At 48.6% G+C, this 12,848-nt stretch overlaps 2 protein-coding genes and 2 non-coding genes across 5 annotated transcripts in view; 1 reads left to right on the top strand and 3 right to left on the bottom strand.

Moving 5' to 3' along the window:
- The window catches only part of IL4I1 (interleukin 4 induced 1), an 8,048-nt gene extending 2,205 nt beyond the window's left edge, over positions 1 to 5,843 (bottom strand). Inside the window, exons 1-6 of one of the 2 annotated variants that reach the window (XM_068923937.1) lie at positions 5,691 to 5,843; positions 3,707 to 3,921; positions 3,323 to 3,435; positions 2,496 to 2,697; positions 1,836 to 1,904; positions 698 to 834 (exon numbers count right to left, since the gene is read on the bottom strand). In XM_068923937.1, the coding sequence (XP_068780038.1) occupies positions 698 to 834; positions 1,836 to 1,904; positions 2,496 to 2,697; positions 3,323 to 3,435; positions 3,707 to 3,921; positions 5,691 to 5,703 (749 nt within the window). In that variant the 5' untranslated portion in view covers positions 5,704 to 5,843. Of the gene's footprint in view, positions 1 to 697; positions 835 to 1,835; positions 1,905 to 2,495; positions 2,698 to 3,322; positions 3,436 to 3,706; positions 3,922 to 5,065; positions 5,237 to 5,690 lie in introns of those variants that run through there. The other variant, XM_009667225.2, reaches the window with a different exon arrangement.
- Positions 5,844 to 8,084: 2,241 nt separating this feature from the next.
- Positions 8,085 to 8,195, bottom strand: TRNAL-CAA (transfer RNA leucine (anticodon CAA)). Its single transcript has 2 exons — positions 8,158 to 8,195; positions 8,085 to 8,130 (listed from the first exon to the last, which is right to left on the bottom strand). It is a non-coding gene; the product is annotated as a tRNA-Leu (tRNA).
- A 1,811-nt stretch (positions 8,196 to 10,006) lies between these two features.
- LOC138063811 (histone H2B type 1-A-like) lies at positions 10,007 to 10,390 on the top strand. The gene has a single exon (XM_068923837.1). The coding sequence runs from the start codon at positions 10,007 to 10,009 to the stop codon at positions 10,388 to 10,390; it is 384 nt and encodes a 127-aa protein (XP_068779938.1).
- A 1,464-nt stretch (positions 10,391 to 11,854) lies between these two features.
- TRNAL-CAA (transfer RNA leucine (anticodon CAA)) lies at positions 11,855 to 11,965 on the bottom strand. The gene is made up of 2 exons: positions 11,928 to 11,965; positions 11,855 to 11,900 (listed from the first exon to the last, which is right to left on the bottom strand). It is a non-coding gene; the product is annotated as a tRNA-Leu (tRNA).
- Between the last annotated feature and the right edge of the window lie 883 nt (positions 11,966 to 12,848).

The raw sequence follows: 12,848 nt of genomic DNA, 5'->3' as shown, positions 1-12,848 counted from the left end.
AAAGGAAGAAGGAGCAGGAGGTGAGCAAAGCACACTGGCTTTTAGGAACTGCAAGACCTGACCTGTTCTGAAGATACCAGCAGAGCTTTGGGGCCCTCTGAGTTAGGAGCGACATGCAGGCCTTCACACAGGACCATCAGGCCAGGAGAGACGGCCTGGCCTGAGCCAGCCAGGTTGCATTCCTGGAGTAGGCATTGAGCTTGGGAAGGGCTGGCCTCCTCCAGGATTTCCACAGGGAATCTAGGTGGCTCAGAGGAAAGGAGTGCACTCTGGTCCTCTCAAATTGAAAATGAGGTCAATCTGGCTCCTGTTCAGGCATCTAAGTGCCAAGGAGATCAGAGAGGAGGTGAGAACAGCAGGTGCTCCGTGGACTGCAGTTGACTTCCCAGCCCCATGTGAGAATCTCTGCCTCCTTCCATGGTCACGCTAGCTGCTGGAAGGGCGTTTTCCAAGGGTGCAAGGTGGCTTTTCTCCTGTCAAGACCAGATTCGCTCTCCCAAGAAATTCCATGTGCAAATACTCAGTGTGAGGGCACTGGAATAGTTATTTTGCATCTAACTATGATCTCCCTTGTGATACTGTTACAGGTCCAAAGACCAAGAGCACAGCCTTCTATGTCACTCTGGAATCCCCCCTTCCAATGGATTTCTGTGGACTGGTACAAAATGGGGTTTCCCGTAAGAGAACTCAGTTTTACCTTTCATCATCAGAGAAGATAGTGAAATCCCACAGCGAGGCCAGAAAAGACAAGTAAAATCCAGAGTCCTCATTCATTAAGTCACCAATCATCTGAACAGCTCCTCTGCTTAGGTTTCCTACTTTAATCAAATACTCCTAGAGAAAACAAGGGTAAGAAGAATTGCCTGGAGTTATCACTCTGTTAGTGCATGTATCCCCTACATATCTAGAGGCAAAAGTCAGGCCTGGTTCCTGCTTCTGATCTGCTTAGCACCTGGGCCAGAAGCTTTTCGTGATGCAGCTCTGTAGCTTCTTGAGGGAGGCCAATGCCTTCTCCAGTTTTCGATGGCGGGAGGCTTTAGAGGTGAGCAAAGAAGGGATTTGTAGCTTGGTGACTAAACTAAAAAAGCAAGGACAACATTTGATGCTTTTTCTGGCTGTTTTGGAAATTATTTTTTGAGCGCAGTAGTGCATGTTACTGGCCTGTGGCAGTTAAGGTTTGTTTTGGGGGTTCATTAATCGACTAAAACAAAGAAAAGGGAAGGAGAAGTCAGTTCCGGGAACAGCCACCTGCACCCCAATAGTCTAAAAACTTTATTTGAAAAGCATAAAGCCAAGGAACATTTGGCCTTTCTGGGAGGTAGAACGTTTCGTTTAACAGATGGCAAGATTGACTCTTTTGATGCTTTCAGAACCAATTGTCCAGCCTGTCACAAACTTTATCCCTGGCTGTGATTAACCTCTAGTGATTGGCATCTTCATTCACCTCCTCTATCAGGCTGGATCAGCTCAAAATATGATGGGGAAGCCAATATGTTTTGGATGATGTAATCCTTCCCTAGTGCTCTTGATACTTCCTCGTATCCAATTACGAGACCCTTGATGGTGGAACACAGGTAATTTGGGTTACTTTCCAAAGTATTTCCAGCCAACCTCACCCTGCTCCTCTCCTCTTGCCATCTGATGAGACAGCTCTAAGAACTCCCTATCAGAGTGAAGCTTGCTCCTTTCTTGGCGTCTTAAGTAGAAGGCAGTATTGATTAGCAAGAGGGTGTCAAAGTGGTGATGGAGGAAAGGGTAGAGTAATTCAGATCCTTTCTTAAAGGAGGTTTGTCAGCGCTGGGAATTAAATGTAATCCCAAGGCAAAGCCCTTTACCTTGGTAGAGAAGGAGTCATGTTTAGCCAGGTACTTCTTGCAGTCTGTAGTCCAGAACTCTTTGAAGGCCTGTGTAGGAAACATTTGATATATTTATAATGAGTAAAACTATTTTCCAAAACACTACCACAAATTCAGTCCTGATCCGGTAGGATTGGTCCAACCGTACTGAGATAGGTATAACTGGAGGGAAACAGGAGCTCATTTCATCTGGGAGAACACAGTATCTGAAATAAGACAGATGAACTGCACCTGGGAAAAAGTTTCTCTTCCTGGACTGTAAAGGGAGCTGAGGGCCACCAGCTCATCCATGCAGCTGCATCTAAAGTGAAACATGGTGGACTTCAGCTCTCCTAGGTACCTTCACATGGCCCTAGCGACCTTGGTGGTGGAGTGCTCCAGATCCATGTTTTCCATGTGAACCACCCAAGGGGGAGATCTTTCCGCCCTACGTGATATGGACCAAGTCATGTCCACCTGTCCACATTCAGAGGCTGATGCGCGCTGCTCTGAACATGGGGGTGTAAGTGGGCACCTTATCTCCAGGTCTCCAGGATGCTTCTCTCCCGGTTGCCCCACAGTTCAGAGGGAATAGCTTCAGCATGGTATAGATGAGCCCCCATTGCTGGAAAGTAGTTTCCCTTCCCCATAGCCACATACCTCTTTTAGTGCTCTCCTATAAAGCTGGCTGGCACTTTTGCCTCTCTCTGAGGGATTCACTGGATATTTGAGGATGTCGGGGTTTCTATCGACTTCCTCAGCTCTTACTCGAATGCCGTTCACCAGGTACCAGGTGTTCTTGTCTGTCTGGATGAATGGGTTTAGCTTCAGGTCAAACTGCCTAATAAATTCACGGACGAGCCTGGGAGAGAAAGTGGAGCAGATGGGGGAGAGGGCATTTGCAAACCACCGAAACCCAAAACTTGACCACCAAGTCATGCCTAACCCATCCTGATGCACACTAATATTCCACAATGTGAATGCTACTACGCTGGCTAATTTCTTGACAACCGAAAAAAACCCAGGAGATGGCATTTAATTGTTAGATGCCTACAAGGACACTTTTTCCACTGACTGTGCTGGTGAAGTCATGTCTATCAGGTTGGCTTGCGAGTGGTGATTGCAGCTGTTGCAGGCAGCGCTGCCTCTTTGTTACTGCACGGACATCGTCCTGCTTGCTCCTAGCTCAGTGCAGCAACCAGCAGGCGATGTAGGGAGGAGCCCGTTGGCTTTTGCTCTTTCTGGTTGCTGCTTGCTCAAGGATGTACCCAGGAGCAAGAGCAATGCCCCACCAAACTGGGAGGGGAGCCTTGCTGTACGTCCAGCTCCGAGCCCGCTGTCTGGTGCGTGGGAGTGGTTTGTGACTTGCTTGCAACTTCTCTCAGTGTCAGCCGGAGCCTTCAGCCTCATCTTTAACCACAAATTTGTCAACTAACGTGGGCCAGTTCCTCCACTGAACATGGCAGGGAAGTAGGACGTCATCTTACTTGTGTTTGCTTGGCAACCGCATGGCTCCCAGGTCTGCGTACCAGTCCAGATTCTCTGCTCGGTGCGTTTTGATCCTCCCGCCGACCTGATTGCTGGTTTCCAGGATGGTAACCTAGAAGCGGGCACAGGGCTGAGGTTACAGGTGTTTGAGCAGTTGCTATTTTAAGCAAAGCACCTGAAACGCAAGTTCTTGGGCCGTTGGCTGGCAGGCAGCATCTATGGCCCTTGGAGTGAGACAGGTTCCTTCCGGATGGCTAATAAACCATCTGCAGATCCCAAACTCTCCCTATTGCCTGGGACCTCTCCACCTACTGAGCTGATAAGTGTCTAGTGCAGGAAAACAGGGCACAGCTGCCCTCCCTACCCTCCACAGGACTACTTACTGTGTGCCCGGCGTCGCGGAGCAACTTTGCTGCTGTAAGGCCACCTATTCCTGCACCAACGATGACCACCTTTGCTGGATTAGTTGCATTTCCCAGCCCTTCTTGGACAATCTTCAGCAGCTCATCATAGTCTTTGTCATGGAGGCAGTATTCAGGGAAACATGCGAACCTCTTGGCACTCAGTACACCCACCATGAGGAGTAATTGGAGAAGGACTGGGAAGAGAAGAAAAGAGGAGAAAAGAATATGATGAAAGCACTCTAGAGCCAGCGTGCAAGTTCATGCCTGAGAGGGAGGTGACAGCACAGACTTGCTCTGAGTATGTTGGTGTCCAAACCCCAAAGAGCAGCAAATCAGTTCTGCTGCAGTGGTTACGAAACCCATGCGAGTCAGAGGATCAGCAGATCTCTGATGACCACAGATGGATGTCAAGGGGTGTACTGGACTGATTTGAAGGAGAAGTCAAGCCCATGGTTAATAGGGATGATTTTAGATACTCATGTTCTCCTCGTGCAGCTCCTCTGTAATGAGGAATGGTGATTAAATGTTATTAATGTGCAAGGAATTAGGGCAAATTTAAAAAACAATAATAATAATCTTCTTGTCCCTACTGCCTTCCTTGTTATTTCAGTGACTTGCTGCATTTTTGCTGCACTGGGTGGAGTGAGGAGGATAGTAGTTCGAAAGATGTTTAGATTAGATGAAGACTGGTGATAGGACTCTTCTGTTTACCTAAAGTAATTTATTTTCCACAATTTTCTATGAGAAATAGCAGGCAGATTGAAGCCCATTCAAAATAAAAAAAAAAAAAAAAAAAGAAGTCTCCCAGAATAGACACACCAACATTACATGAATCTTTCCATAGCGAAGGGAAGTTTGGTGAGCAGAAAGTAAGTTGGGGGTTTCTGGTTTTGCTTTCTGTTCTCCAAAGTAACTACAGGATACCATTCACTTGCTTTTCCTTCTTCCCCACTGGTACTAATTTCCTTCCAGGAAAAAACGATCTTAAAGCCATGCTGTGACAAAATTCTTACTCATGGAAATTCCCTGTGGAATTGCTGCTTTCCCTGGGACAGTCTCAGATCTGCCTACAGCCTGGCTCGAAGTGCACCAGCTGCAAGTAGACCTTGGAGCTGTTACTCTCTAGGCAGCTTTTCCCAGTCACTTGCACAAGATTCCTGAAAGCAAACTTTTCTACAGCCTGCAGTGCTGAGCCTTTTCCTGATGGTGCGCTGACGGTGGCAGAACAAATGAGTAGAAAGCATCTCCTGCAACTGGAGGGGTGAGCCCGTTCACAGCAGCGCTGACGTCTGCTGCGGGCTGCGAAAGGTGACATCGCAACAATAACAGCTCACAAACCTGCCGGCCCCAGTGCCGCTGCTGTGCCGACCTTCCTGGAACGCATGGGGCATCGCCTTGACTTGCATTTCTGGTGTGTGCAGGGTGCGTTGCAGCCTCGAGCCAAAGATGGGTCTTGCTGCCTCCCTCCCCACCCAACGCGGCAACCTCAGAAATTGTGTGGAAGACCAAGGAGATCTTCCTTGTGATCAGAGTCCTTCTGGGAAGAGAGCAATGTGTTGGGACCAGTTCTCAAAAGTGCCCCATGATCTCCTGGCTTGGTGGCTCAAGCTGGAGAAACCACAAACCTACTGCAACAAGACTTTCTCCAGGAATATCCCTGAGGAATCCAAGCTTACGCCTGTGTTTCCTTCTCTCCCTGCACGTCTAGACAAGTCATGCTCCCCATATGTGCAAGGAGGACCTCCTGCTGCCTACAGTGTTTGCCAGGTCAAGCTCCATGTGATCATAACAGTCCCTAGTTGAAGATAGGGAGATCCCTGGCTGGTGTCATCAGGGCATACCACCAAGTACCCCAACATGAAGGCAGGTGTCCCACCAGAGGAAGAGAAACTCAGGTGTTGAAGGCAGGAGAAACCCAGGCAAGCCAGCAGTAGAGCTCTAGGTTTGGGGGAGAGTCACTCACCAAGCCCATCCATGGTTCCAGCAGGAAGAAAAAATCACACTCTGAGATTGGCTTTCATTTTATACCCTGGCTTTAAAAAAAAAAAAAAAATCAGCTGTAGTGGTTCAGAAATCTTCTGCCAATCAGCGCACCCCAAAAGAGAGCAAAGTGTGATTTGTCATGAGAAGGGGAAGTAGCCATCTAGCATTTACTCACTTCCTTTAGTTTTTTTTTTCTTTTTACTCACTGGTGTTAGCAGCTTTGATCATGAGCCACTAATTTACGGGACATTGAGTGAAGTGTTATGATTATCAGAATATAATGACGGTGACCACACCCCTCTCTAGGACAGCCTGAAAGCTTCCTGGTGGGGAAATACTTGGCCTGGTTTCCCCACTGCACAAGGACATCACTTTTCAGCCATCTAAACGTTGGCAGTGCATAATGCCTTTTGGCCGTGTTGATCCTCTCTCCATTAGTTGAGAAGGAACCTGCAGCTAGATGCCTTCACCTAAATGGCAAAAACCGGATGAGCGATACATTTTTTTTTGTTTCCCCCCAGAATAAACAGCTGTCTGTGCTTGAGAGACCTACCAGAGCACCATAAGATGACCTTTATCCTGCTCAGGTCTTAATGTTGTAGATTTTTTTGCTATGCTTAAGCAGAGTTTTGGAGAGTCACGACAGGGACCTGGGGTTTTGGAAAGATCAAGCGGTGCGACCTTACCTATGCCTCTAACTTGTCTCATCTGCCACAACACTTGGCTTTCCCAGCAATGTGAGCATGGACCCAGCCCTGAGATGGGCACTCGCGTGATGGTGGTGGTCTGGTTTAGGGTCTGGCTTAAGGTTTAGATCCAGCTCAATGCTAACCCAGTGAGGAGAAAAGGTGATCAACGAGCAGTTGTCTTGGATAAGGGGCAGGCATGGCCATGCAAACGTGGGGGCTGCAGCAGCCCCAGTCTTGGAGCAATTTAATCTTCCCATATTCTCAATGTTGCTGCTGGGACTTGGTCAAGGAGGTTAGATGTGCTTTTAACACTGTCTCTGACCCTGGCCGTGCCTCTAATGAGGTCCTTCAAAGCCGCAACTTCCCCAGTGTCTTTGCCTGATGACGCATCGAAATTAGGAACTGAATCTTTGCATCCAGTTTAGCAGCTTTCATCTCACAAGTTCTCCTCTGTCCTCATTCAAGCTGGGTGACTCATGTCCATAAAACTTTCCTAACGAGAAAAATGAAAACGAAAACGTCTTCTCATGCTTTCCCCTCCCCACCTCAGTTCTTGCTTCTTTAAAGTTTTTGTCCCAGAGCCCTTTTCCATTTGTGAAAAGCCAAATGCTTTGAAATGCTGAAGAAACCCAAATCAAAGGCTTCTTTTTTCTTTTTTTTTTTTTCTACCTCATTCCTGGAGATTTGCACATTGAACACTCAGCAGCACGCAAAAACCTCTTAATACGCAGTGATGACTTTTTGCGGATCACATGATAAAACCGAGACTTGTGTGTCTTATTCCAGGACACCTTGAGATCTCAGAGGGTGGCTTGCTTAATTTTTCTTTCTTTTGGTACAGTATAGATTACTGCATGCTCTCGAGATTAGCCTCAAATAATAGGTTTTATTGTTTGAAGATGAGCAATGCATCCTGCTCATTGCAAAATGAGTTCCTCCCATGCTCCCGTCTAGTGCTTCCGTGGGGCTTAGTGGAAAATACATTTCCACCTGAAGCTGATTGCAGCATCAGGCTTGGAAAAGGGACAAAAATCCCAATTGAATCAACAAAGATTGCAACCGGCAGGAGGAAAGGGATTATTCTTGTCCAGAGGTGCTCACGGTCGCACCCAGGTGCTGCTTCCATTTCGGAGCTCCCCAGGACAAGCCAAGTAGGGGCAGGCTGGAGGAGAAGGCCACCAAGCTGGAGCCCAGGCTGGATGGGGAGAAGGTGTGGGAAGTGGGTTCGTTCACTGAGGAACCTGCTCTGGCTTTGGAAAGGGTCCTGCTTTGACGATCAGAGACCTCCAGAAATTTATAGTCTGTGCGTCTACAGAAGAAAAAAAAATTGCTTTGTTCTTATGGCTCGCAGCAGCCATCTAAGGCTACCTCCAGTGGTCCTTCCCCACCAAAATATTCTGCAAGTCTATAAAAGAAGAAAAAAAATACTTTTTTTAATGACACAAAACAGCCATTTAAGGCTGGGCCCAGCTTCGGCCAAGGGCGCGGACGAATGCTGGGGGTGGTAGTCGGGATTATGTCCTACTTTGGAGACTGAGCTACTCAACTGTGTCTTGGCTCCTGTTGGAGAGCTCTGCTTGCCCTGGGGCTTTTTAAAAACAGGCAAAAATCTCTGCAACTATCAGCTCAGGCTTTGATGAAGGTGTTTTTCCAAGTCCTTTGGCCATTCCATGGGGAAAAGGATGTGTCAGAAGTGGGATTTGAACCCACGCCTCCATTCGGAGACCAGAATACCCAGGAGAGGGAGGAAGGCAGAGCCTTGAGTCTGGCGCCTTAGACCACTCGGCCATCCTGACACTGATGCTGTGACTTTTGCATGGTTTTTGGCTTTTTTTTTTTTTTTTTTTTTGCTAGCAACTTTTCCATGCTTCTGCGAGCTTACAAAATTGCACAGTTAAACCAGAAATAGGCCAGGCCGAAGCACCGAGTGATTGCTTTGGGGTTTTTTTTTTGTTTGTTTGTTTTTTGTTTTGCCTCGTCGGTGCTTGCAGCAGAAAAGCAGCAGGATCCTGGTGCAGCCTTGCAACACGATAGGTGGAAATATGGCACAAGGGTGCGTGGGGGGGGAACGTGCATCTGCACAGCCGCCTGCATGCAAGGAAAGACGCCAGTTTTCCCCTTTCTGAAAGCTCCTCTCCTCTATGCAACCATCCAGCTCCTTTGCCCAGATAGGGTGATAAGGGGCGGTCACCCCAGTGCTTTCCCCCATGGGCTGGATGGGAAATATAAGCTAAAAACCGCATTGGAAAAGCCCCTCAGCTTTCTTCGGCAGCAAAAAAGTGCAAGAGGAAACAGGAAAAGACATTGCGGGGTATTAGGCTCTGCCGCCAAAAATGTGCTGTCCTGCTCCTGGCACCTGCTTTCTCCAAAAATAAAGTACGAGGCTTTTTTTAAAGGTAATTGCAGATAGTTTTTGCTGTGGAATAGCAAACAGAGCTGGTTGGATATCGCCCGTGCTCAAGGCAGCGCAACGAGGAAGGAGGCGGTCTATTAAAAAAAACATATGTGATAGGCGTATATATTTGCATGTGAAAAGAAAAAACAAGATCTGTGGATATAAAACACAGGGAAGGGAAAACTCAGGGCATGTCGGATGAGATGCATCTATTCGCTGCATAATTAGGGATAATTAGTCTTATGGGCTGATGATGAAGATAAGATGGTGAAGATAGTGAGCGATGGCAGAGGCACGTGGATGCCGGGTTCCCGGGCAGCTGCTGTTGCAGGAAGATGCTCTTTCAAAGGTTTTTCCTTCTTTGATGTTTCCTGCTGGGATGCAAAACTCCCATGACACACGTAGCGCCTATGCGGCTCGGTTGCGAAACTGAGAGGCAAATCTTACGAGATCAGGGTGATATTCGCCGCAGGAAAAAAAGAAGGGGAAAAAAAAAAAAAGTAAACTTTCCTTAGATGTTAAGGAAAGGGTTTGCACCAGGGGACAAGAGAGGAGAAGGATATCCGTGGGGATAGTTGGACCTGGATGGCCATGGGTGACCTGCTCTTGCTTCAGAGCTGGATCTAATTTCTATGGATGGATGGGGGACACGTCTATGGGTGGAGGAAAATTTTTATTGGGGAGAGTTTTTATGGATAGAGAAATTTCTATGGGCCTGATTTCTTCCCGGAGAAATCCTCATTCGGCCAAGGAGCCTGATGAGCTTCTTCACCCTGGATGAGCATCCTACCACTGGTGAAATTAGTGTTTTTGCATGGACGAGCCGCTCCGTCTCAGATGCCCACCCTACCCCCAGGAAACGAGTGTTTTTGGGCGAGCGCGCCCCATTTTCCTCCCCTTTGCCCGTTTTTTTTTTTTTTGCCATCCCGTTTGCCGACGCCGGGCAAAACCGAGGACGGCAACGCGGGGCTGGGGACGGGAACGGAACCCCGGGCATCCCCGATGACACGCGTGTGGGGCCGCCGTTATGACACGGGGTTGCCTTTGTGACACAACGGGGGGGTATTGTCCCCCTCGGCCAATGAGGGGGCTCCGTGCCGGCCCCTCGTTTGCATCCGGCGGGGTATAAAAGGGCCGAGCCCGGGGGGCAGCCCGGAGGCATTTGCAAGGTTGAAGGAGGGGGGGGGTCTGGCGCGGGACACGGGACGGAGCATGGCTTCTGCTAGGGGCGGCCGGAGGAGACCCCACCAGCATCAGCGGCGGCGGCCGAGCCGTCGTCGCCCGTCGGGCAAGCAGCAAGCGGCGGGCCGGCGGGGCAGGAGGACCCGCGGGCGCTGCTCCTCCGCGCCCATCGACTCCAAGACGCTCAAGCAGATCAAGCGGGACAGCAAGTTCCTGTCGAGCAAGGCCAAGCGGCTCATGGTCCGCTTCGTGGACGACATCTACAAGCGGGTGTCGCGGGAGGCCGAGCGCCTGCGCAAGGAGAGCCGCCGGCCCACCATCAGCCCGGAGCACATGCAAGCCGCCCTGCGGCACGTGATGCCGAAGAGGAGGCGGAAGCAGGTGCCCAGCGTGGGCTCAAGGACCTGGCCCTAAAAACGGGAGAGAGAGAAGAAAACAAAGAAAAGAAAAGGAAAAAAAAAAAAAACCCACCTCCCTCCCTTTGGTCCCCTTGAAGTTCAATCTGGCTGCGAAGAAGAGTTGAAGCCCGAGGAAGGGACAAGGGAGAGGAGTAAAAGCCAAAAAAAAAACAAAAAAACCCCCAACCGCTCCATCCCAGCTGCTGCAAAGACCTGTGCAACCACCAGTTTGGAAAGACCTGAGCAATTGCTAAATCGACGCTGCAGTTTGACCCAACCACAGGAGAGGAGGAATTTCGCCATCTCGGTGTCTCGCTCGCTCCACGCAGCCTCGAAACCCAGGGAAGAAAATCCCGGCCAGCCTCAGACAGGAACCTGTGCGAAACCACCCTGGGAAGAGGAAATCAGCCTGAGGACGTGAAAGAACAAGCAAATTTCTATTGTTTAAAGAGTGAAACTATGGGGACTGGCTGCAAACCAGCCAAAAAAAAAAAAAAAGAAAAGAAAAAAAGAAAACCACCAACCACAAAATGTCATATCATCAGTTAAAGAGATGGCTTGCATTGTACTTTCCTGTGGAAACGAAATAGTCATAACTGGCATTGCAATAAAGCAGAAACTTAGCAGCATTCGGTGTCGTCACGGGCTTCTTTGTCTGCAAAGGGGCAAGGAGGAGTTGGGCGGTGGCTCAGGATTTCGTTAGTGAGAATCTGTGCGTGTTTTCCCTTTAAGGGCTTTCAGGCCTTTCTCCTTGCTCCTGTTTCTAGATATAATTATCTATGTGTACTTAAGTTTGCAATGGTATTTGCTCTGAGCAGGGAAAAGGCCTCCAGCCTCAGTTATCCCATGATGGCTTCTTTAAAGAAGCTAAACATGGTATCGAGGGCAATTAAAGCAGTAAAGTCCAGAGGTGGAGAGCCGCAAAGGTGCCGAGGGCCTGTGAGAATAACGCTGAGGTTTGCAAGCCCCACTTCTCTGCGCTCTCAGGGCTGGATTTGCCCCGAAAATAAACAAATAAATAAGTGAATTGATGGGAAAGGAAGTGGGGAGGCAAAAAAAAAAAAAAAAGCGACCTTCCCTGACCGGGAATCGAACCCGGGCCGCGGCGGTGAGAGCGCCGAATCCTAACCACTAGACCACCAGGGAGGCGGCGAGGGCGCTGCTGGGGGCCCTGCGGAGGCTGCGCTCCCCCGCCCCGGCTCTCGGGAAACCACCTGCTCTTCCTTATTTGTCCTTTTTTTTTTTTTTTTTAATATTTTCTCATGCTTTTTAAAATGTTTTCTCATGCTTTTATAATTTTTCGCATGCTTTTTTTTTTTTGCATGCTTTCCCCCCCCCCCCTCATGCTTTTTGCACGTGGGGAGAGAGGGGTGCTTTGCAAGGGGGAAGCCTGCAAGGGGGGGATTAAGAAAAAAAAAGAGAGAGAGAATCGATTTTTTTTTTTCCGGTGCATCCCTGCAGATGAGAAAAAAGAAGGATGTGTCAGAAGTGGGATTTGAACCCACGCCTCCATTCGGAGACCAGAATACCCAGGAGAGGGAGGAAGGCAGAGCCTTGAGTCTGGCGCCTTAGACCACTCGGCCATCCTGACACTGCAAAAACTTGCCTTTCCTCCCTCGTACCCAGCCTCAATTCTTGCAAATCTTGCTCCCTTCTGTTTTCTCCTCTGATTCCTCAAATTTGCAGTGTGTTTCTCCTGCAGCAGCACTAAACCCTCCCCCCTCCAACCTGAGGTTTGCAATCTTCCTCTTCCTCCGTTTGCATCATACTCACCATCCTCCCGCTCGGGATAAACCAAGGATTTGCTTTGCCAGCCTGATCTCCCCTCAAATACGCCACCGTCCCGGCTGCAATTTGCTTTTCACCTCCAACAAAAAGGAGATGGAAAGAAAAGGGGCCTGTGACGCTGGTAAAATCCCCCTTGCAAGCTCCAAAGCAGCGTTACTTTCTGCCATTTTTTTCCGCAGCAAAACTAACCGCCTTATTTGTTTGTTCATTTTGATTTTGTGTGTTTGTTTTATTTAATTTATTTGCTTTAATTTGCTTCAGTTCGTTTGTTGTTTCATATAATTTGTTTATTTATTGCCTTTAATTTGTTTGTTTAGTATTCTGCTCTTGCCCCATGGCTTCGCAAAGCCAGCAGACAAGTGAGTCTCTCCCCGGCCCTTTTCCCACGCTTCTCCCGTCTTCTCTGTGGCTGCAGAAAACCATGAAAGCCCAGAAATTTCCAGGTTTCGATACACATTTCACTGCAGCGTTGCTGCTAAACTTTCCTCCCTGTGCCATAATTAAGTGTAAGAATTAACCCTGGAAAGGACCAAAATTGGGTTGTTTCCAAATCTTTCTTTGGCGGGAAAGAGCAGGAAGTTGGAAGGTCTTTCGGGCAAGAGGCTGTTCGGGACTTTCATTGAGTAAAGCCAAGTCAAAAAAAGAAAAGAAAAAAAAGGTGTTTTGGCCTAATTCCACGTTTTCCA

This window comes from Struthio camelus, chromosome 36 (assembly GCF_040807025.1).
Source record: "Struthio camelus isolate bStrCam1 chromosome 36, bStrCam1.hap1, whole genome shotgun sequence".
Taxonomy (NCBI): Eukaryota; Metazoa; Chordata; class Aves; order Struthioniformes; family Struthionidae; genus Struthio; species Struthio camelus.
This window is presented reverse-complemented; position numbering and strand designations above follow the sequence as displayed.

Excerpts from the sequence above, each read along its gene's own strand:
- LOC138063811 (XM_068923837.1), top strand. The coding sequence starts at position 10,007 with ATGGCTTCTGCTAGGGGCGGCCGGAGGAGACCCCACCAGCATCAGCGG.